Source organism: Manacus vitellinus, unplaced genomic scaffold (genome assembly GCF_001715985.3).
Source record: "Manacus vitellinus isolate BGI_N305 unplaced genomic scaffold, ASM171598v3 scaffold_123_pilon, whole genome shotgun sequence".
NCBI classification, from domain to species: Eukaryota; Metazoa; Chordata; class Aves; order Passeriformes; family Pipridae; genus Manacus; species Manacus vitellinus.
This window is the reverse complement of record NW_021938915.1, coordinates 193,590-216,143: the sequence shown is the minus strand read 5'-3', so window position 1 is coordinate 216,143 and position 22,554 is coordinate 193,590. Positions and strand designations below refer to the sequence as shown.

Below are 22,554 nucleotides of genomic sequence, written 5' to 3'. Positions count from 1 at the left end.
GGGAAGGATCTGGTGGTGGATCCTCAGGAGGGAAGATCATCATTGGAGGCGGTGGAGGGTCCTCTGGATGCTGTGGGGGAGGATCAGGTGGTGGATCCTCAGGAGGGAAGATCATTGGAGGCGGAGGCGGTGGAGGGTCCTCTGGATGCTGCGGGGGAGGATCAGGTGGTGGATCCTCAGGAGTGAAGATCATCGGAGGCGGAGGCGGTGGAGGATCCTCTGGATGCTGTGGGGGAGGATCTGGTGGTGGATCCTCAGGAGGGAAGATCATCATTGGAGGTGGAGGTGGTGGAGGATCCTCTGGATGCTGCGGGGGAGGATCCGGGGGTGGCTCCTCGGGCCAGACCATCATCATCAGCTCTGGAGGTGGCGGCGGAGGCTCCTCCCAGTCCTCCCAGCAGAAGCGCCCCATCGTCATCCCCAGCATATCCCACCAGTCCAAGCAGAGCTGCTGCTTCCCCTCCGGCCAGAAGTGACAGCTGGGGCAGCTCCAGGTCCAGCAGAACCAGCCCAGCTCTGCCTTCCCAGTTTGCTGCTCCCTCCGTGCACACCCTCTGCCCTCGTGTCCCCTTGGTGCTACATCCCAGAGCTGTGAATTCCCAGGTGGCTCCTCTGTGCCATCAATGTGACAGGAAATAAAGATTTCGGTGTCCAGACAGAACTGGTTGTGTGAGGTTGCTTTTAGCCTTTGTCAGGCCCCTGTTTACTTCCCCAAAAAATGAATAATGCATCAAAAAGATTCCGCTGTGGAATGTTCTCCGGCCTCCAGTGCTGGAGCAGGGGATTGTTGACAGATCTTCCCTGAGAGAATCCTCCCTGTGGAAGCAGATGGTCATTGTCCCTCTGGCAAATAACATCCCCCAGGGTTTGCAACTTTAACCTGGGAAATTGCTCCACCTCAGTTTTCCCTTCCCAAAGAAATCCCAAGAGCTGGGTACAGAAATCAACAGAAAGTCGTGGAATTATGGAATGGTTTGGGTTGGAAGGGACCTTGAAGTTCACCCAGTTCCATCCCCTGCCATGGGCAGGGACACTTTCCACTACCCCAGATTGCTCCAGCCTGGCCTTGGACACTCCCAGGGATGGGGCAGCCACAAATGCTCTGGGCAACCTGTGCCAGGGCCTCCCCCCCTCAAAGGGAACAATTCTCCATAGGGTAGATGCTCCAGTCCCTTTATCAACTTTGTGGCCCCCTCTGGACTTGCTCTGACAGTTCCATGTCCCTCTTGCACTGGGGACACCAGAACTGGACTCAGTGTTCCAGGTGGGATCTCACCAGAGCAGAGTAGAGGGGGAGAATCCCTTCCCTCGCCTGCTGCCCACACCCCTTTGGATGCAGCCCAGGACAGGGCTGCTTTCCTCTCAAAGTGGGAAAGTCCTCTCAAAAAGGACTCCCCAAGCCACTTTGGGACAGGTGTGATTAGTCCTGGGTCCAGTGAACTTGAAGCCAAGAGAGGTTTTGTCCATCTCACAAAAATGATTGTTGTGGAGGAAACAAAATCAGAAATAAAGGGAATCATTTGCCATTCAAACTCCTGAGGGATCCTGACTGACCAGCTTCTGCCTCTTGGACAAAAACTGGGGAGTTCTTCTTACCCCAGCAGTATCTTCACCGTGTCCCACACTATCAACACTGGCACTGCTGGGCATGAAGGAAGCTCTGGGAAAAGGGACTCTGGGATCTGGCCAAGGGTTTTTCCTCTCTCACAGCAACGCACCCCAGGGTGAGGTGTTTGCAGTGGTGAGGCTGAAAGGTGACCTGACCTGCCAGCCCATCCTGGGGGTGATGGCACTGCAGGGCAGAAGAGGGTCCAGGCAGAGCCCTGGGCAGTGTGGCCCTAATCTGGGCAGCCTCCACCACAAAGCCTTTTGCCTCCCCCCTTCCCTTTACCCAGCGCAGGGATCAAAGTTGCTCTGTAGGCTGGGAGAGGTTGTGGCAGTGCCGACCCCTCCAGCAGCTCTGGATCCAGCCACACTTCTCCTCCACACCTGGCAGGTACCAAACAAGTCCATGTGCTGCAGGTTCAGCATCTCCAGTCCCTGCAGGGTCCAACCTTGGGGTCTCCACAATCCATCGTTGGACTGTGAGCCCCTCTCACCACCCCTTCCAAAAGCCTCCACGGCCTTTCCTCACTCCCTGGGTCCCAAAGAGCTCCTAATCCTGGATGTCCCTGTGTGCTGATGAGCCGCTAATCCTGGGTGTCCCTCTGTGCAAGTCCCTACACGTCAGTGCACGGAAGGGATCACGGTGTTGAGATCCTCAGCGGTACAACACCCACGCTCAGCCGAGAGCCAGGACTGCGGTGACACCTCAGATCTGCTGATGAGAGCACAGATAAGGCTCTTTGCACTGGAAGGAGTCCAAAGCAAAGGGAAGGACCCCCCCTGCACGAGTGTTCCTGGTGCTGATGGTCCTGTCCCCATACCAGAGGGGTGTGTGTGCACTGCCAAGATCACATTCATGGTGATGGGGCTGGGACCTGCTGCTGTCAGGAGTCCTCACAGCTAAAATCCCCGATTACTCCCTCTCTGCTCAGTGTCCCAGGAGGGTGGATCTGCTGTCAGGCTCCAAGCACGCGTGACGCAGTGGCAGGATGAGTACTGGGACAGCTGTGCTGGCAAACTGTCCCTCTGCAGCAAGGAAAATACCCAGGTGACTCCCCAACTCACGTGTGGGAGGGTTGGTCAGTGAGGACCCTCAGAAAATGGGTCCTGCTGAGGCAGAGGAAATGTTTCCTGCCCTAGAGCTCAAGGGAAGGGGCTTGATGGCCTTCAAAGGCATCTTTGCCAACAGAAGGGTTTCAAGACTTTGCTCACTCCAGTTTGGAGGTTGGGACCCCTGGGAGCTGGAGCTGAGCACAGACTTCTCTGCTCAGTCCAACAGCCCCTTCCACCTCGGGCTCCCAAAAGGATGAGGGGAAATGTCCCCCTTGCCTCTGTCACCCTCACAGTGTCCTCTGAAATGGGTCTGGGCTGCTCCAAAGCAGTGCTCCCCATCTGAGGAGGTACCTCTGGCCTGTTGAGCCTTTCCCAGCAGGAAAGGACATATTGGACATACTCCTGCTCCCCATCCAGCTCCCCCTCTTGCCAGTCATTGAGGAAACTCCCTTCTCCAAAATTCTCTGGAGCTCTGCTCCAGCACATCCTTCACCCTCGTCCTTCCATCACTCTCTGGCCCAAACTCACTCCAGCCTCCACCCCTCAGCATCTCCACTCTCTGCTGAGCACCCAAGAAGCTGCAGCTCATCAGAAACACATCAGAGAGCCCCCAGATCAGACTCCAAGAAGCCATTTGCCCCCAGTGTTTGAGGGCAAAGCTCCCGGAAGGGAATCATTAAATAGAATTATAAACTGTGCTGCAGAAAGTGGTTGATACATCTCCTTCCCATCACCCCTGTGCTGCAAGTGAGTCAAAGGAGGCAGCCAGAGCCAAGCTCTCTGTCAATAAACCTCTCAGCATTCCTTAGGGTGTCTCACTTCCCTCGGGAGCGCGATGTACATGATATAAAAGCTCACCCATCCCAGGGCTCCTCACTCACCCGCCGCCGAGCATCACACGGTTCCCAGATCCGCTGAAGGTAAGGCCGTTGATACGGAAAATTCTGGAACCCCAATGCAGGGAGATCCCTCCACCAGCTGGTCTTTGAGGGTTCTTTGAACGAGGGAACTGTGGTGGCTCCAGAAACCCACCTGATGTGCCAACAGAACTGCCTTCCTTAGAGGGGGGAGTTGCAGCCGATGCTCTGGGGGCTGAATTTTCAGCTGCTGGGAGTTTTGGGCATCCAGCGGGATGAAATGTTTCAGGTTGCCAGCTCGGAGCATGTCAGAGCATGTGTGCACGTGTGCTCATGGTCTCCCTGCACACAGAGTGTTCCTGTAACTGCTGTGCCCTGCAGGGCACTCCCAGGGAGCTCACAAGGGTGAGGGAGGTTAAAGCTCCAGGAATGGGGCAAAAGGGGCATTTCCTGGGTCCTCTTCCATTTTTTTGTCTGCTGTGAAGGCTCAGCTGCCCCTCCAAGGTTCTCCTTTCTGACCACGCTGTTCCTTGCAGGTTCCCAGCTCCGAGATGTGCTCCAGACAAAGCTCCGGAGGCTGCCACGGGATGTCCTCCCAGTCCAGTGGGTGCCACAGCGGGGGCTCCTCGTGCCACGGGGGTGGCTCCTCCAGCTACCAGTCCCAGGGCTCCTCCTGCTGCGGGAGCTCCTCTGGCTATGGCCTGGGAGGGGGGTACGGTGGTGGGTCCTCAGGAGGCAAGGTCATCATTGCAGGAGGAAGCAGTGGAGGATCCTCTGGATGCTGCAGTGGAGGATCCAGCAGTGGCTGCGGGATAGGGGGAGGATATGGTGGTGGATCTTCAGGAGGCAAGGTCATCATTGGAGGTGGAGGTTCCAGTGGAGGATGTTCAGGCTATGGGATAGGAGGAGGGTACGGTGGTGGCTCTTCAGGATCAAAGAGCATCATTGTGGGTGGAGGTAGTAGTGGAGGTTCCTCTGGATGCTGCAGTGGAGGATCCAGCTATGGGCTGGGAGGAGGATATGGTGGTGGTTATGGTGGTTATGGCTCTTCAGGGTCAAAGACCATCACTGTAGGTGGAGGCAGTGGAGGATGCAGTGGTGGCTATGGCATTGGAGGAGGGTACGGTGGTGGATATTCAGGATCAAAAAGCATCATTGGAGGTGGAATCAGTGGGGGTTCCTCTGGATGCTGCAGTGGGGGATCCTCAGGATATGGCATAGGAGGAGGATACAGAGGTGGTTCCTCAGGAACAAAGGTCATAATTGGAGGGGGAAGCAGTGGTGGAGGTTCCTCTGGATGTTGCAGTGGAGGTTCCTCAGGATATGGGATAGGAGGAGGATATGGTGGTGGTTATGGTGGTGGATCTTCAGGATCAAAGAGCATCATTGTAGGTGGAGGTGGTGGAGGTTCCTCTGGATACTGTGGTGGAGGGTCCAGCTATGGAGTGGGAGGAGGGTACGGTGGTGGATCTTCAGGATCAAAGACCATCATTGTGGGAGGAGGCAGTGGAGGTTCCTCTGGATACTGTGGTGGAGGATCCAGCTATGGCATAGGAGGAGGATGTGGTGGGGGTTCTTCAGGAGGGAAGATCATCGTGGGAGGTGGAGGATCCTCTGGATGCTGCGGGGGAGGATCCGGGGGCGGCTCCTCGGGCCAGACCATCATCATCAGCTCTGGAGGGTCCTCCCAGTCCTCCCAGCAGAAGTGCCCCATCGCCATCCCCAGCATCGTGTCCCACCAGTCCAAGCAGAGCTGCTGCTTCCCCTCCGGCCAGAAGTGACAGCCTGGGGCAGCTCCAGGTCCAGCAGGACCAGCTGAGCCTCTGCTGGGGCACCTCCAGACCTGGCTCTGATTGCCTGCTCCTTCCCTTGTGTCCTCTCCTCTTCCCTGGATGCTGCATCCCTGTGCTGAGAACGCCAGGACTTACCCCGTGCCCTGCTGCTGGTGTTGGGAGGCCTTTGATAATGTTGTGCTGCTTTTCCAAAGGCCCTTTTTATATCTAATAAATATTATAATAGCTCAAAACTGCCTTTTTTGGGAAGTTTGTTTATTTCTTGTGTTACCAACAAGCATCTCCTGGTCTTGGAAGGTGGAAATCCATCTGATGAGGTGCTTCACTCCTCCTTATAAAGGAGATGATGGTGGTTTGCTGTAGGTGAAGCTCTAAAGTCACCCAGTTTATTGCCCCAGAGTGTTTGGACCTTCATTTTCTACCTGGTAGAGGAACAGCAGAGCCCAAAATGCCAAATAACCACAGCACCCAACTCCCCTTTGGTGCCTGGTCATGGTGCAGCCACCCCAGCTCCTGGTCCCACGTCCTCTGAGGCACCAGCACCCAATGGCTGTGTCTGTGGAGCTGATGGGAGACCTGACCAGGCCCACCAGGCTCAGTTCAGAGGAGCTGGAACTGGGGATGGCCCAAGAGCAGCTGTGGATGCCCAAAGTGAACAACAACATCACGTCCCTGCCACCTTCCCCTTCCTTCAGCTTTGCAAACCTCAGGGCAGCTGAGGACACGGCCTCAGGCTGTGCCAGGGGAGGGTCAGGTTGGCCATGAGGAGGAATTTCCCCCTGGAAAGGGTGGTGAGGCTTTGGCAGGGGCTGCCCAGGGGGGGTGCCCAGCCCTGGAGGTGCCCAGGGCAGGACTGGCTGTGGCACTGAGTGCTCTGGGCTGGGGCCAAGGTGGGGATGGGGCACAGGGGGGACTGGATGATCCTGGAGGGCTTTTCCAACCTCAGGGATTCTGGGATTCCATGATCTGTTCCCAGAGGGAAGCCCCACACACTGAGGGAGCCAAATCAGCCCTGGGCTGTAAAGGAAATAAAACCAGCAGCAAGTCCCTCAGGCAGCTCCACACACTCCAAAAGATGCCTCCAGGCCTCAAATCCCTCCCTGCCCAGGCTTTTACAACCTGCTGTGGCAGCACCACCACCCAGGGCAAGGCTTTCTGCCCCGCAGACTTGGCCTTTGGCCAGAGCTGGGACTTCTTGTCACCACAACAAAATCCCTTGGAGCTGAGCAGGCCTGGCCCAAACTGCACGAGCTGCTCTGCAGAGCCAGGCTGGAGCAGGCTGGGGATGCAGCCTGGATCTGGAACCCTCCAGACCACCCCGAGTCCCCTTTCCAAGCCAGAAGGAGGATAGGAGAAAGGAGGAAGGCAGGCATTTTGGAGGCATGATCCTGCCTTAAAACACCAGCCACTCTGGGTTTAAGCATTAGGACACTCTCACCTCCACAGTTCTCTCATGAACCTCCCAGAGCATCTCTGGCACCCTTGCAAAATTCCCAACTGGGGAATCAGTCCCTTTTGGTGACCTTCTGGTTTGGATGCAAATGTTTTTCCTTCAGAAAAGCTCCCCCTGGAGCCCCCGGGGAGCTGCTGGAGGGATCAAAGTGCCACCAGCTGCTCCTCTGCCCCACGCTCCCTAATCCTCTGCATTCCCCTACACCCACATTCCCACCCACCTTCCCCGGGTCTCCCCCACCTCTCTGGGGGCCGGAATGTTCCTCCACAGCCCAGGGCAGGAGCTCAGGAACGGGCTCATTAGGCAGGAGTAACAATTACTGGGTGAAGGGAGATATGGATCGTCGCCATGAGTCAAACACTGAAATCCCAGTTTGATAGGTAAATAATCCTTATCATTCCCGAGGGTGTCTCACTTCCCATATATGTTAAACACCATATAAATGTTCCTGAGGCTGTTAAAGCTCCTCATTCAGTCGACTTTTACCTTCTAAATGTGTTTCCTATGGCTCAAGAAGGTAAGTCTGATTTTTTCCTGAGACTTTATTAATTCATATTCATGAGAGGCACCTTCCTTTGGGACCTTGACCTGTGCTTGCCTGAGCAAAGTCCTTGGGATCTGGACAGTTTCTTCTGGATGGATCAAATCCTTAGGGAGAAAGGTGAAATCCAGTCACCAGACTGGAAGCCAGAGGGCAAAACCCAGATTAGTCTGTGGTGGGACCAGCACGTGGTGACTGCACAACCTCTGTGGGTCTGAAAGTGCTTGCAAAGCCTGGGACCCATTTTTGATATTATTTAATAACAAGCTCTGCTTCAGAATGGCCACAAACCTCTATGTCTGGGCCAATTACCTTCCATAAAAGACCTTTGGGGTGCAATAACAGAGCCAGAAATGTCCTGGGGAGTGGAAACTTTGATCCACTGCTCTTGCACCAGGCTAAAAACAGAAACAAGGATAATCCTGGCTGGTTTTGCAGCTCTGCAGCTGCAGACATGAAGGTGAGTGGGGAAAGCCAGGGCAGTTCTTAGATGGTAAAAGAATGTCCCTCAGATTTTGGTTCTCTGGAAATACACCCTGGAGATAAAAAGGAGGAAAACTATCCCAGGAAGAGTCCAGATACCCTTGGATTTGAAAAACAGGGGCTTGGAGCAACCTGATCTAGGGAAGGTGTCCCTGCCCGTGGCAGGGGGTTGGAAGGGGATGATCTTTAAGGTCCCTTCCAACCCAAACCATTCCATGCTCTCCAAGAGCTCGGCAGTGCCCTGCTTTGAAGGCTGGAGTTGCCCCAGGCCCCGACAAAGCTTTTCTTGCCCCACCACCTGAACCCTCCCCACCCCCTGAACCCTCCCCACCCCCTTGAACCCTCCCCACCCCCTTAACCCCCCCCCACCTTGCCAAGGGCGAAATGAAGAAACTGGGCAATTTGGGTGTTTTTTTCTTTCCTCTCGCAGCTTTACGGTGCCTCCGAGCCAAATTGTGCCCCACAGGCACGGGGCTACTCCACGGACATCTCCCTCACCACGGGAGGGTTCTGCTCCGAGCTCTGCCCGACCCCCTCGGAACGCGCCGCCTTCTTCCGTGTAGGGAGGCTCATCACCTACACCCGAGACCTTCCTACTGCCACGGCCCTCCTACACCCACACGACCCTCCTACTGCCCCCCGCAGCGTCCCCCCTTACAGCGTTCGGCGCGCTACACGTGTCGGGGAGCTCTGTGTACACCGTGGGACTGCGGGCACGTCCGCTGCGGTTCACGGGGACAGTCCCCGTTTATCCCAGGTGCGAGGAGGGATGGGACTGGGGGGCGAGGGGGGGTCCATCCTCCACCCAGGGGATTTGGGAGGAGGGTCCGGATACGGATTCCCTGCACCCCCCAGCGATGCCTTGGCAGGGGGGGTCACTGGGGGACCGGGGTACTACAGTGGAGGGTCTGGCTACGCCCCCGGGGGGGTCTCAGGCCCAGAGCTCAGCCCCCAGGGGGGTGGGTGCTCCCAGGTGGTGCAGCAGAAGTGCCCCGTGGTCGTTCCCAGCACCAAGAGCCAGCAGTGCAAACAGAAAAGCCACTGGCCCCCCAGGCAGAAGAAGTGACTGACCCGGCAGAAGTGCCCCTGGCTGGGCCACAGGGTGGCTTTTCCATGATGACACGTGTTCCTCATGTCCCTCACACGGGGCTGAGCCGGTGAGGGCACTGCTGGGAGAAGTGGTTTGGGATTGGTGACAGGAAAAGATTCCTCTCTCCGTGTCCCTTTGGATCACGGGCTGGAAAATAAAACTCCGTAGCCTGGGCGTAGTTTTAATATTTGAATGATTTCTTTCATTTCTGGCTCCTTCACCCAAAACACAAATGGATCCTTGAGGAATCTCCACAGGACAAAGTTTTTCTGCCAACATTTTTTATGTATATTTTAGAGCCACACTGAAATGTAACATCAGTTTTAATAGAACTAAAATACAGTGTTTTCAACAGCAAGAGAAGGCTCAGATGGCAAGAGGACGGTGCCAGACTTTTCAGTGGTGCCAGAGACAGGACAAGGAGTGATATCCATAAACTAAACCTCAGGAAGTTCCACCTCAGCATGGGGAAGAGCTTCTTTCCATGGAGGGTGGGACAGGTGCCCAGGAAAGGCTTGGAATCTCCCTCTCTGGAGACATCCCAGACCCACCTGGACGTGCCCCTGTGTCACCTGCTCTGGGTGACCCTGCCTTGGGCTGGGTGATCTCCACAGGCCCCTTCCAGCCCCAACTATTGTGGGATTCTGGAATTCTGTTCTTAATTTGCCTCTTGCTGAAGTCAGAGCTGTTCCCTCCCCATGGAAAAGCTGTTCCCTGCCCAGACCCCCTCCCCAGGGACACCCCACGAGCTAAATGAAGGAGATATGCAAAACTCCCGGGGGTTTTCCGCCTGATTATTATTTACAGCGTGACCTGGGGAGTGAAAGGTTGTTTACCTGGGAACAATTCCACGCCGGGCTCCTGTCCCAGGGAGTTGCAGGGATGGTGCAACCCGAGCACGTCAACCCTCGTGTGAGGCAACTCAAACAAGCTCGTTGGCTTCTGCTCCACAACCTCCTTCACGACATCTCTGGATGGGATCAGGCCCTAAATTAGGCACAGGTTAGGAAGAGATGGTTCCTCCGTGCCGGGGCAGCGCGGGGGAGGTTGAACATCCAGCGTTTGCCAAACGTTTCATCTGCCAGGACTGCGGTTGTTTGACTCACCCAAATAGTTGTTACAGAGGAAAAAAACCACCCACAGTTCTGTGCCCATTTAAAAGTGAGACGTGAAATCACACTGGTTATTTTTTACCATTCTGCTTTCACCCACCTGTGGGGATTTTGGCCCTTTCAGCTCAGTAGAAGTCCAGAAAACTTTGTCCTGATGTTTGGAAAACACCAAAGGCCCAAATCCTCTCAGCTCTAAACCCATGTTTGGTACCACAACGGGGATCCGTCACACTGTAAAATGCTCTAAGACCATTGTGCAGGGAACATTACACAAGATTTTCACCCCAGCCACATTAAATTCCATTCTAAAATTAGGCAGCTTTATCATTTATTTGAATCTACTTAAATTTCTAAAATCTGCCACTTCGTTACTGACTTCTGTGATTTCCCCTAATTCATCTGAGAGCATCAAAAGTAGAAAAAAAAAATCTGAAAGCTCAAAAAAATTCCAGGAGACTTCCAGAAAACCAAGTCTGGGGGGTTCAAATCTTTGTGTCTATTCAACTGACTGACCAAAAACCACCCAAAATTTCAATCCCTCCAAAACCAAAGGAAATAGAAAACACTTTAAAAGTCCATTTCTTATTCCCTGTCTCTCCTGGCCGGTTTTTGGAGGCTTCTGCCAAGAGCACTCCACAAGTTTAGGTGATATAATAGTTTAATAGACCCAGATGGTCTTACACCCAGGGCTTGAGCAGGAGGAGCTGGAGCTGCATCCCACCAGCCTTTTCCAGAGCTCCCCTCCGACGTGGGGCTGGGAGGAGGCACAGGGTGGGTTTGATGTGTTAGCACAGCCAGGTTCCCTCCCCACTGGTTGTGCAACAGGGAAGGAACGAGTCCTCCCTGTCCCGACGAGCCCTGATAAGGAGGGACTCTCATCCCCGAGCGTGTCCGTGCTCGCCGGAGCCGTGGCCCCTCTCGTGGAGCTGAGGGGTAAACACTGCATGAAAGTCTCCAACTGGCGCCTCTGGACAGAAACTCCGGGGATTGTTTGAGTGGGAGCCGCCCCTGGGCTTCAGCCACCTCTGCCCAACAAAGCCCCGTGGTTCCCAGGAGGGAGCTCTGGTGCAGAGGGGGTGAGAACACGTGATCCCTGCCCAAATTCCACGGTCACGGTGGTGACGGGAGGGCAGAGGAGGAACCGGCGCCGGCGCCAAGCCCTGGTTGCACAGAGGATCTCACCAGTGCCAGGGCCGGTGCCCCGGGGTTGCAGGAGCTGCTCTGCCCCCAGCTGCCCCCTTCCTGCCCCAGGGCAGAGCCGGGTGAGCTGGGGACGTGTGGGGAGCTACGTGGGCTCTGAGCCGGCGTTTTACTCACAGCTTGCTCACGGGTGCAAGGTTTGCACAAGAGGCTGCTGTGGGCACCTCTTTCCCATCACAGCTACATGAAAAGATTAAAATGGGACAGAAACAGAGATTTGCAGAGAGAAATTCCACTTTGGGGCTTCTTGGGGCTGGCCAGGAAAAATGCCAGCGATGGAAGCTGGCATGGTGACTGTGCCAGAAAGAGGGAAATGGCCACAAAGTAGGTGTGAAGTGGATGAACACAGGTAGAGAATCACAGAATCGTGGGATTTTGGGGATGGAAGGGACCTCTGGAGACCACCCAGTCCAACCCCCCTGCCAAGGCAGGGTCACCCAGAGCAGGTGACACAGGGACACGTCCAGGTGGGTTTGAAATGTCTCCAGAGAGGGACAATCCACAGCTTCCCTGGGCAGCTGTTCCAGGGCTCCATGGAAAGAACTTCAACCTCATGTGAAATTCTTCTCCTGTTCTTCCTCATTTTGAGTTTCCCCCCTCGTGCTGAGGAAGCCACGTTACGTTTTTGGGGTGCTCCCAGGTCTAAGCCAAGACTTCCCAAAGTGGTCTGAGCTGCCTGGCCTTGCCAGGTCACTGCCCTGTCACAGCTCTCAGAACCACAGGCTCCTTATCCTGCTTTTATTGCCCTGAGAAATGACCCTGTCAGAGAAAGGAGATGGAGAGGGACCCTCAGCTGATGAGTTTCTGGTGCCTGCAGGTGTCTTGTGGGATGAAGACAACCTTAAAGGTGTTTTTGGGGGAGGTGCAATGAGGGCTTTCTAAGAACTGGCCATTTTTTATGGTGAGGACACAAAAGTGGTGTCCTTCTCCTCCACTGCCCGAGAGCCCAGTCCCACCAAAACCAGTCAGAGAGGACTGGGCCCCGTGGCCTCTCCTTCCTGCCAGACTGCAGGTGAGAGGTTTCGGGAGGAGATGGAACCCAGAACTGCACCACCTTTGCCATCCGTTTTGCAACAGAAAACTCATCCTGTCCTGACGGTGAGACAGTCGACCCACCCACAGGGTTTTCACTGCTGGGCATTACGACCGGCAGGGGCCAGGGTGGCAATTAAAGGTGTGTAAGGAGGAAGACAATCCAGGGGATGACAAGTCAATCACCGAAATCGGGTTGAATAAGCTTTTGAAGGTGGTGGGTAATTAGGGGTGTGGCTGTTTTGTAAATACCTCGGTCATCTTTCCCCAGGGGGTGATTGCATTTTCAGGAAGAGATTTGGGAACTGTATAAAAGTCCTTGGATGGGAGAGCAGCTCATTCACTCAGCTCCACTCCCTCTCCAGAGCCTTTACAGCTGAGGTAAGTTGCTGCTCAACCACTAACTTTTAATTCTGATTAAAATTGGCTGCGCTGAGCTGGGCTTTGCTCTTAGGGAGATGCATCTGGGGGTATTTGCTGGGGGTATTGAGAACCAAATCTTGGCTCTGTGGCTGGGGCTGTTTTGTGCTCTCAAAAATCAGGACTTCCTACGCTGAGAAGCCAAATTTATTGTTCTTATCACCTGTAAATATATTGGGATTATTCCAGCACTTTCTAGTTTCCAAAGGACAAACTGGAAATGAAGAAAAGTAAATAATGGGATTTGGGAATGAATGGGAAACAGATCTTTCATAAGACCTTGGGTTTAAGCTGGGAATTTTAATTGCATTTATAAACCTGACCTCTTTACTAAGCTCCTTAAGCTGAACGTATTAAGCTGTCCTTGAAGAAATTTAGGAAGAACAGAAAAAGTGGATTTAAACTGGGAGAGGAAGGAGCAGCATGAGCAGCTTTCAGCTCAGCCACATCCTGGATGCCTTTTGCCTCCTTGAAATCCCAGAAGTCCTGAGGAAGGGGTTGAGATGTGCACAGAGGGTTCTCCTCAGGAAATTGGCCCTGGACCCCCAGGGGACAGAGGGAGCAGAGGGCACAGGGAGGGAGGAAGGCACAGGAGGGTCTTCATTTTGGGCACCTGGCTTTGGAAGGGCATTTTGCTGATGCTCCTCTACCAGTCCTGGCTGTAAATTCCCAGCTGTGCCAGGGCTCCTCCAGGCTACAAATTCTTGGGATCTTCGCCAAGATGCCTCTTGCTGGGGCAGGATACCCTGGAATCCCACAGAGCTTCTGCTCCTCGGTTACACAGCCCTGAGACCATCCCAGGGTGCAGCAAAGGAGAGCAGGGAATGAGCTCGAGGGAGAGCAGGGAATCAGCTCATGGAGCCCAGCAGCAATGGGGTTCAGGGCTGCTGTGGGGGCTCAGGAGGGTGTTCAGATGGTCCTGGTTGATCCAGCACTGGAATGAAGCCCCAGCTTGGGGAAACGGGACGGGCAGAAAGGCTCATGAGCACAGCGAGGAAAGCTGACCCCAGATCGGAGCAGGGAAAGCACTTCCTGCCTCTAACGACAAACCTCTCTCCTTCCCCAGGTTTGCCCCGCCAACCCCAAAAATGTGCTCCCGTGAGAACAGAGGCTGCCACAGCTCGGAGAGCTTCTGCCACGGCGGGGCCTCTCTGCCACGACGGCGAGAGGTCCTGCCACGGCTCCGAGGGGCTCGTGTGCCACGAGGGGAGCGCCGCGCAGGACCCCACGCCCGTGGTGGTGCTCGCCCCGCAGTGCCCCGTGGCCCCCGGGGCCGGGCAGGTGCCCGTGGCCCCCGTGCCGCTGCCCGTGGCCCCCGTGCCCTGCCAGCAGCAGCAGCAGATCAAGCAGCCGCCGCAGTGGCCGCCGCAGCAGCAGCAGAAGTGAGAGAGGACGAGGAGAGGACGCTCCGCGCACACCCCGGGGCTGCCCCTGCGAGGCGCAGCCCCTGCCCCTTCCCTCCTGCTCTCCCGAGAACCCAAAGTGGCATTACAGTGGCAGAAATGTGATTTGCCTCCTCGCAAACCTCCCGGTTTCCCGCTTCTGTCTCCGGTAGCAACGGTGTGATATTAAAACCTAAAGCTCAGAAAATGTGCTGGCGTCCTGGTGTTCTTCCGCTGGTTTTCCTTATCTTTGGCATCATGCCCAGGCCCACTTTGATTGTCCCCTCATTTAAGAGTTGGACTCGATCCTTGTGGGTCCCTTCCAACTCAGAACAAACTGATTAACAGGAGCTGCTTCTCACATTTTCCTGCCCCTCCTCCTGCTCTGCAATGGCCACGGTGGCTCAGCTCCCAGGTCCCCACACCTTGGGCATCAGCCAGACAAATCCAGGTGCTGGATTTCCAAAGCTGTCTGGGACTGAAGGTGCAGATCAGCATCTCCCATTAATCACAGCCCTTGGCTCTGCGCCTCAAACCCTCCCAGGCACCTTTGGAAGCTTTGTCCAAAGCAAACTCCATCGAGGAAGTCTGGAATCCCTCGTCACCATAAACCAGAGGATATAAGCAGAGGAAGGACTGTGTCATACTTAATATTCCTTCTGGCCTTTCTAAATGGTGAATGTGGGGTTGGACAGATCTTCTGTGTGAGGTGACTCTCCCTTCTTTGAAAATCCCATCAAGAGTCCACATTGCCTAAATGGGATCCCAGAATCCCAGAATCCCTGAGGTTGGAAAAGACCTCCCAGCCCATGGATCCCCCTGTGCCCCATCCCCACCTTGGCCCCAGCCCAGAGCACTCAGTGCCACAGCCAGTCCTGCCCTGGGCACCTCCAGGGCTGGGCACTCCCCACCTCCCTGGGCAGCCCCTGCCAAGGCCTGAACACCCTTTCCAGGGGGAAATTCCTCCTCATGGCCAACCTGACCCTCCCCTGGCACAGCCTGAGGCCGTTTCCCCTCCTCCTGTCCCTTGTTCCCTGGGAGCAGAGCCCGACCCCTTCCCGGCTCCCCCCTCCTGTCAGGGAATTCCAGAGCCAGAAGGTCCCCCCTGAGCCTCCTTTTCTCCAGGCTGAGCCCCCCCCAACTCCCTCAGGAGTTCTCCAGACCCTTCTCCTGCTGCTCCAGCCCCTTCCCCAGCTCCATTTCCCCAATGTATTTCCTGAAGTAAGAAAAAATATTTCCAGTCCTTACCAAGTTTTAAGCTGACTTTTCTCAGCAGAAACCATAAAATTTCTGAGCTCCCCTTGCAGATGTAGGAAAAGGAAAGGAACATCAGATGGAGAGATGGCCACAAAAATCATGTTTTATTTCCCATCACATTTGATCCAGCCCCAGGGTCTCTCCCAGAATCCCCCAGGCACATCCCTTCAGGAATTCCTGGCTCTGTGGGACGAGAGCAGCATTGTGTGTAATGCGCCAGATATTTAATTAGCAAAGGATTTACACTGATCCTTTGAAAGGAGTGAGAAACTTGTTATTAGCACTTGTTTTATTATTACTCTTAATTAAAATAACGAGGAGCCTCATCCCCGTGTGCCGGGCCCGTGACTGCAGGAGCAGGGGAGGGACATTGGGGTCAGAAACGTGGGCTCTGACCAGGCACAAGGGTGGTTTGTGGTGCCAGGGATGGTCCCTGTGCCCCCCTCACCGGGCACCCCCTGGGCAGTGCCAAACCCAGCCTGTGCCAACCCCAGCCTGTGCCAAACTGGAGGCTGAACCCAAGCCAGACCAGAGGCTCCAGGCTGGGTTGGAGTCTGACTGAAAGCGTTTGAGGGAAGGGGAGATAAAATCTCCAACCTCGAGCCTCTCTCAGCAGTCCAGGTTTTCACCCACGCCCTTGGCAGAGCTGAGGCACTGCAGGTTGTGTCATTCCTCTGAGGACAGACTTGGGAAGGGCCCGAGCAGCAGAGACAGCAAATCTCTGCCCAGCTGGGGTTTTGTTATCTCTGCCCATCTGAGAAGTGGAGCAGGGGCAGCAGATTGCAAAAATCCAGCAGGGAATTGTCCCCACCTCCCCCTGCCACAAAGGCCAGGGCAGCAAAGATGCTGAGAAATATTCCATGGAGGGTCTCTCTGCAGGGAAATGTTCCACAGAAAGTCTCTCTCTTGCACAGTTTACAACAAACACACAGGTTGGTTTTAGGCAGAGCCAAGTGTCCCATGGCAGGGACACCTCTCACTCTCCCAGGTTGCTCCAACCTTGGACACTCCCAGGGATGGGGCAGCCACAGCTTCTCTGGGCCCAAGTGCAGCCCAAAAGCAGCTTTGCAGAGCAGGATTTGGGGGGTCACCGTGTGCCCTGTGACACTGAGCTCAGCTGGGAGAAGAGCAGTTGGAGGGATCCCTGTGAGTCAGGAGAGCATCACCCCAAATCCCTCGTGCCTGACGTCTAATCCACGATGTCATCCCAGTGTTGACACATTCCTGCCTTTTATGGGACAAGAAGATGTAATTGCTGGGTGAGATGGGCATGACTTGTTCCTGGGCATAGAAGCCCCAAGTTCATCCGTGTTTCACGGGAAAATCCGGGCTCGGGAGCTTCTCCCACTGCTTTGTTTATTTTTGCTTGAGCTCCGTCCCTGTCTGAGCATCCCCGTTCCACAAGAGCTGCAGAGAGGCCACGGCTGAGGACTGAAAACAGGACAGCAACACCAGCACTTTGTCCCAGCCAATAGTCCAAAATATCACCCTCAGTGTTCCTGTGACCCCCCCAGGTCCCCCTTCTCACAGCTCAGCTGCTGAAGATTCCCAGGAAGAACTAAAGACGGGTTTGATTTAAAATCTGGGGGAGGGAAATCAGGAGTAAATTGGATAAGGGCAGAGGAAAATAGGAACAGGAAAATCACCAAATCATTTCTGGGAGCAGGAGCAGGACTTAGGACACCCTGGAGATGTTGCAGGAATGACTGGACGTGGCACTCAGTGCTGCTAAAACAGGATCTAAAGCCACGTGTTGGGTCTGGATGACAAGGTTTTGGTGGAGGGGGATCTACAGCCATGGAAAGAGGAGCCAACACTGGAGGGGGTTTGCTGGCAGGACTTTGGGGGGCACCTGGTGCCCAGCCAGGGTCAGAGAAGAAGAAGAAGAGGAGAAATCCTTGATAGGGTTGGAATTACCCATGAAGAACTTATTTGGGCTAATGCAAATCCCTCGTATCCGGTCCCATTGGGCAACTCAGCTGCAGGATTCCTGCCCTAACCATAATCCACAGGGATTAACAGCAACAGTCATTTTTCCTTCACATGGAGGTTGATCACGTTGAGCTCTTGGTCCATGTGACACTGAGGACTTGGTTCTTCTGGGTCACAAACATCTCCTGGGCTCGATCCACGTTGTCCGTGAGCAGATCCATCGGTTTTGGTGCCAGTGTCACTTCCCGTGAAATACCTTCCAATCTCCTTCACAGGGAGGTGAAGGAATTAAGGTGCTATTAATAACTTATGGGACAATTACCATCCCAAAAGCACAGAGCATCAAAGGGAAAATACGGGAAGCTGAACACAGCGGATAGAAATGGGCTGGGATGTGTAATTAGAGGTGTCTCATGTCCCAGATAACCCTTTGGGAACATATAAAAGGTTCCTCAGCCCAGCTCCCTTCACTCACTGCTCTGCTCCAACACTCTTCCATCCCCATTGCTGAGAGGGTAAGTCCAGTTTTTCTCTTCCTCTGGAGTTTCTTTACGAAATTGTCTGTTTTCCTGCAAGTTTTGGTAGAGTTGGAGGAGGACACTCACTCCTCACCTCTGGACCTTGGTTGTGCTGGAGACCAAGTTCTTGTCGCCCACAGGAGCTGTTTTGTTAAAGCAAATGACAATAAAGGCTTTGGGCAGAGGCTCAAGTCAAACCAAACCAACAAAAAGGGTGGAAAACACAGAGGGGAAAGCCCAGAGGATTTTGTGGGAAGTAGAGAGAGAGAACAGAGAGAGGATTTTGTGGACAAGGGACTTCAGGTTTTCAAGTAGAAGGCACTGGAGGGTCTGGAGTTGCTCATGGGCAGCAAAGGTTTTGACCAATTTTTCTCTAAAAGGCAACTTGAATCCAAAAAAGTTTAGGGGGTGGGCTATAAAGCATCTCCCAATCAACCCTGACACCACTTCCTTACCCCTGAAGAACTAGAAATCAGGAAGAAAACAGGGGATCCCAGAGCAAACTGCAGGATGTCGGTGTAATCACATCCATCTGTGACCACGTGATCATTTCTCTCTCTCTCTCCCCCCTCCAGCTCTGCTGATCCTCCAGGAAAAATGTGCTCCCGGGGGTCCTGCCACAGCCACGAAACCTCCTCACGAGTCCCGCTCGTCCTGCCACGACTCGGGCCCTCCTGCCACTACACCCTCCAAGAGGCAGCCGGTGCAGAAGTTTCAGCTAACGTTGACCCCCTGCTGCCCGTCAGGAATTACTGCCCCCGTGCAGCCCTGTTACCCCCCCTGCAGCGTTATTGCCCCCCGGCCCCCTACTGCCCCCAGTACACCAAGAACATCTGCAAGATGCCACCAACGTACCCCAAATATTAACAGGAGGATCCAGCCTGGACCCACCGGCTCCCTCCCGCCTCGGGTGCCCTCAGTGCCTGAAATATTGAATTGATGCTTCTCTTTTCCCGTCTTTGATTTGATCCTCGAATTCCTCGTCTGTGATTGGAATCTCCTCCAAAACATGAGTCCAGTTTGGTTTCATTTACTCGGCACAAAAGACCCAGCTGAGGTGGTTTTCCATGGAGCCGGGAATGATTCCTGGTGCCTGACACACGGATGTGTCAACCCCCCCAAAGACACACAGATGAGACAATAAAATTTGATTTCCAGAAACAGAAAGAGTTTATGATCTGTTTATTTACGTTTATGTATTTATTTATATTTTAGATATATTTGTTTGTTCTTTAACCTCTTTACCTGAGAATCATCGTCACCTCTGACTTCTGAGTCACCCCTTCGCTTTCTTTTCTTAAAACTTAGCACAAAATGCCCCGATTCAAAATAATAAAAGCCAGTGATTGCAGAGACATTTCTGGAGCAGGTGAATGTGCAAGGAGCTCACCTGCACCCTATTTATTTATATATATTTATATACAGAATATATATTTATATATATTTATATATTTATATATTTATATATTATATTTATATTATATACATATATATTTATATATAAGGAATTCTTCCCTGGGAGGGAGGTGAGGCCCTGGCACAGGTTGCCCAGAGAAGCTGTGGCTGCCCCATCCCTGGAAGTGTCCAAGGCCAGGTTGGAGCAACCTGGGATAGCAGAAGGTGGCCCTGCCCCTGGCAGGGGGTGGAAGGGGGTGATTTGTAAGGTCCGTCCAACCCAAACCATTCCATGATTCTAATTAGTGTAGAACTGCCTCACTCAGCCCCTCCCTCAGCAGCACCTCACACTCCACTTCTCACCCTGACTCAGAATCACAAACACTTCGAGGTGTCTGAAAAGTGCAAATGAGCACTTAGTGGTTTTTTCCCAACCCTCCTTCTTTCACTGGGCTCCAAACTGCTGTCTCCAGTGACAGTTGCAGGCACTTAAAACTGAATGCTAAATGTGTGTCTGCTTTTTGCAGCCTGGGACTGCCCTTATCTCCAGCACGTCCAGCTGAGCCATCCCTTCCAGAACAGGCTCAGTTCCTCCTGCCGGCGCCTGTTCGGCTGCATCAGCTTCTCAGGGAGCTCAACAACCAGACTCAGCTGAAATTCTGAGCCTGAGAGCTGAACAAGACGATCCTCACGGTCCCTTCCAACCCAAACCATTCCGTGATTCTGTGAATTCACCCTCTCTCATGGAGAGCTGACCCCAGGGCCTTCCCCAAAAAGGTTTTTATCAACCTGAATAAACCCTTTCTCCAGCATTTACAACTCACAGCACTTCTCAAAAGGTTTTGGATTTTCCTGAACAATATTGGCTCTGAAATATTTTCTTGAACACTTTTGGTTTGCTGAATCACGGTCCTGAAAAAATCAGGAAAAAGAATCAGAGAGTCATAAAATGCTTTGGGTTGGAAGGGACCCTAAAAATCAACTCCTTCCCCGACTCCTGAGTTGTTCCTGAGGCACTCTCCTGGATAAAAGTCACAGGAAAGGAACAATCACCCATTTTATTTTATTGATTGATTTATTGTCCTGAAATCTTGGGTCATTATAAAAGGTAAAAAAATGAGTAAAAATTACAGAACTGCTTAAATCAGACGGGACCCCAAAGCAAGCTGGGTCTGAAAACAGGTTGCCAGGAGGGAAAATCCTCACACAAAAGGCTTTGAACCCCCCTCCTTCCTTGGAGGAGGAATTAAACAGGGTGATGTTGCAGCAGGAGTGAGAAGCAGCTGAGGGTTGGTGGATTCACAAACGGAATGACAAAAATTGGATTTGGGGAAGGTCCTTTTGGCGTCACCTCCTGTGCTGAGGCGTCGGGTGCGTTCGAGCTCGTCAACAGGACCTCCCTCTAATCGAGTCCCCGGGAGCTGGGGCTGTTAATTACAGTGCCTTGTGTCAGGAAAAAAAATCCATCAATCAAAATGTGAGTGTGCCGAGCAGAGCAAGGGGCAGCACACGGGCCCGGAGTCAACACCTCTGACTTGTACGTTGATGCAATCCCGGTTGCCCAACGACAAATCACTTAATAACTCCAGGGTTAGGTGCATTTTTAATATGTAAATGTGCCTCAGCCTTCAAAATTCCCTTATAAGCAGATTGGGAAATTCGTTGTTGTCTATTATAGTGCTGAGGAAAAAGTCATAATGGCTTTTCCTGACGGCGTCGAATCGGAAATGCTCAAAACCAGACACAGAAGATAAATATGAATATGAGTGTTTGTGTCAGCATTGCCAAGAGGTGCCTAATTTCTTGGACAACCCTTGGGAAGATATAAAAGTTGGCCATGCCTTGTTCCTCCTCCACTCAGCATCAGCTCTCCGCGCTCTTCCTCTTACTCCAGCAAAGGGTGAGTTGGATTATATTGATTTATCTTCTCTTGAGCAGCAGAAGTTGACAGAGGACTAGTTCTGTGTTTAGACCTTGCCTTTGTCTTAGAAATTCCTTGGCTGCGGGGATCAGGTGCCTGAACATGTTGGCTACACGGGGGGTGCTCGTGGTTTGCTCATAGATGGGTTGATAGACAAATAGGAGTAATTGAAGGAGCAGATCCACAAAGACACAAAGTCTTCGGGAGCCAGCAAGGAATTCATTCCCAAACTGGTTGGTGATGGAGAGGGAGAGAGCTCAGACAAATCAGTGTAGAAGTAAATTTGAGAAGTAAATTCTACCTTAAGTAGCATCTTGGCTGGGAAATTCCCATCAGAGCTGGACCATCACAGAGCATCCCCCAAAAGCCAAGGCAGAGTCACTGGCAGGGCCACGACATCCCAGATCTTACAAAACACATACAGGACAAGAGCCAAGGAAAGCACGGGAGGCCCCTGTGGGTCCCAGCTGTGCCAGGCTGACGGGGTCTCTCTTCCCTCCAGCTCCCGGCGCTCCGGAACGATGTGCTCCCGCAGCTCCTGCCACGACCACGAGTCCTCCTGCCACGGATCCCGCTCTTCCAGCCACAGATCCTGGTTCTCCTGCCTCAGGTCCCGCTCCTCCTGCCACGACTCGGAGTCCTCCTGCCACTACCCCATCCAGAGGGAGCCGGTGCAGAAATGCAGCTTCGTGACGTCCTGCTGCCCCCCCGGGCAGCGCTACTGCCCCCCGGGCCCTTACTGCCCCCAGATCCCCTACTGCCCCCAGGTCCCATATTGCCCCCAGGTCCCCTACTGCCCCCAGGTCCCCTACTGCCCCCAGTACACCAAGAACATCTGTAACCTGCCACCAGCTTGCCCCAAGTATTGACAGGATCCAACCCCGACTCCGGACCCACCGGCTCCTCCCTCAACTCCGACCACGGCTCGTCTCCTCCTCCCTGAAATCCTGCCATGTGCCTCCCTGGGATGAAGTGTTCCCCTAATTAACATCTGTGGTGTCATTCTTTCTAATTATTTGGGAAATGTCCTTTCTAATTATTCAGGGTTTTAATTGCTGTTGGGGATCTTTGTCTGTTGTGCATTTTCTGTTTCGGACTCATCTGGGTGTGGGAAATAAATCTGGCAGTTCATGAGACCCTTGTTGTCTTTGAATTTCTTTATTCTCTTTTTCCTTGATTTTTTTTACATTTTTTTCTGGGGTCTTCAGTCAAATTTCCTCATATTCTCAAAGTATCCCAACAGTTGGTGGCAAATAATTCCCACATTCATTTGGGAATGAAGGGAAGACACATTAGTAGAGGGAAAAGTTCTCAGCTACCAAAAATCTACATGGGCATAAGGGTTGAGCAGAGAAAAGCTTCCCTTGCTTCCAGGGGTCCACACAGATTTTTGTCCCATCATTGTGAAAAAAATATCAGAGAATTCAACTTGAATTCAAACTCAGCAACTCCCTGACAGGAGGGTGTAGAAAAGTGTGAGTTGGGCTCTGCTCCCAGGGAACAAGGGACA

General features: G+C 53.3%; 2 protein-coding genes across 2 annotated transcripts; both read left to right on the top strand.

Annotated features, from left to right (window-relative positions):
- The first annotated feature begins 4,066 nt into the window (after positions 1-4,066).
- Positions 4,067-5,296, top strand: LOC103761964 (loricrin-like). Its single transcript, XM_018067827.3, has one exon. It carries the CDS (start codon positions 4,067-4,069, stop codon positions 5,294-5,296), a length of 1,230 nt encoding a protein of 409 aa, XP_017923316.3.
- A 16,269-nt stretch (positions 5,297-21,565) lies between these two features.
- Positions 21,566-21,913, top strand: LOC108638762 (putative small proline-rich protein 5). The gene has a single exon (XM_018067801.1). The coding sequence runs from the start codon at positions 21,566-21,568 to the stop codon at positions 21,911-21,913; it is 348 nt and encodes a 115-aa protein (XP_017923290.1).
- The last annotated feature ends 641 nt before the right edge of the window (positions 21,914-22,554 follow it).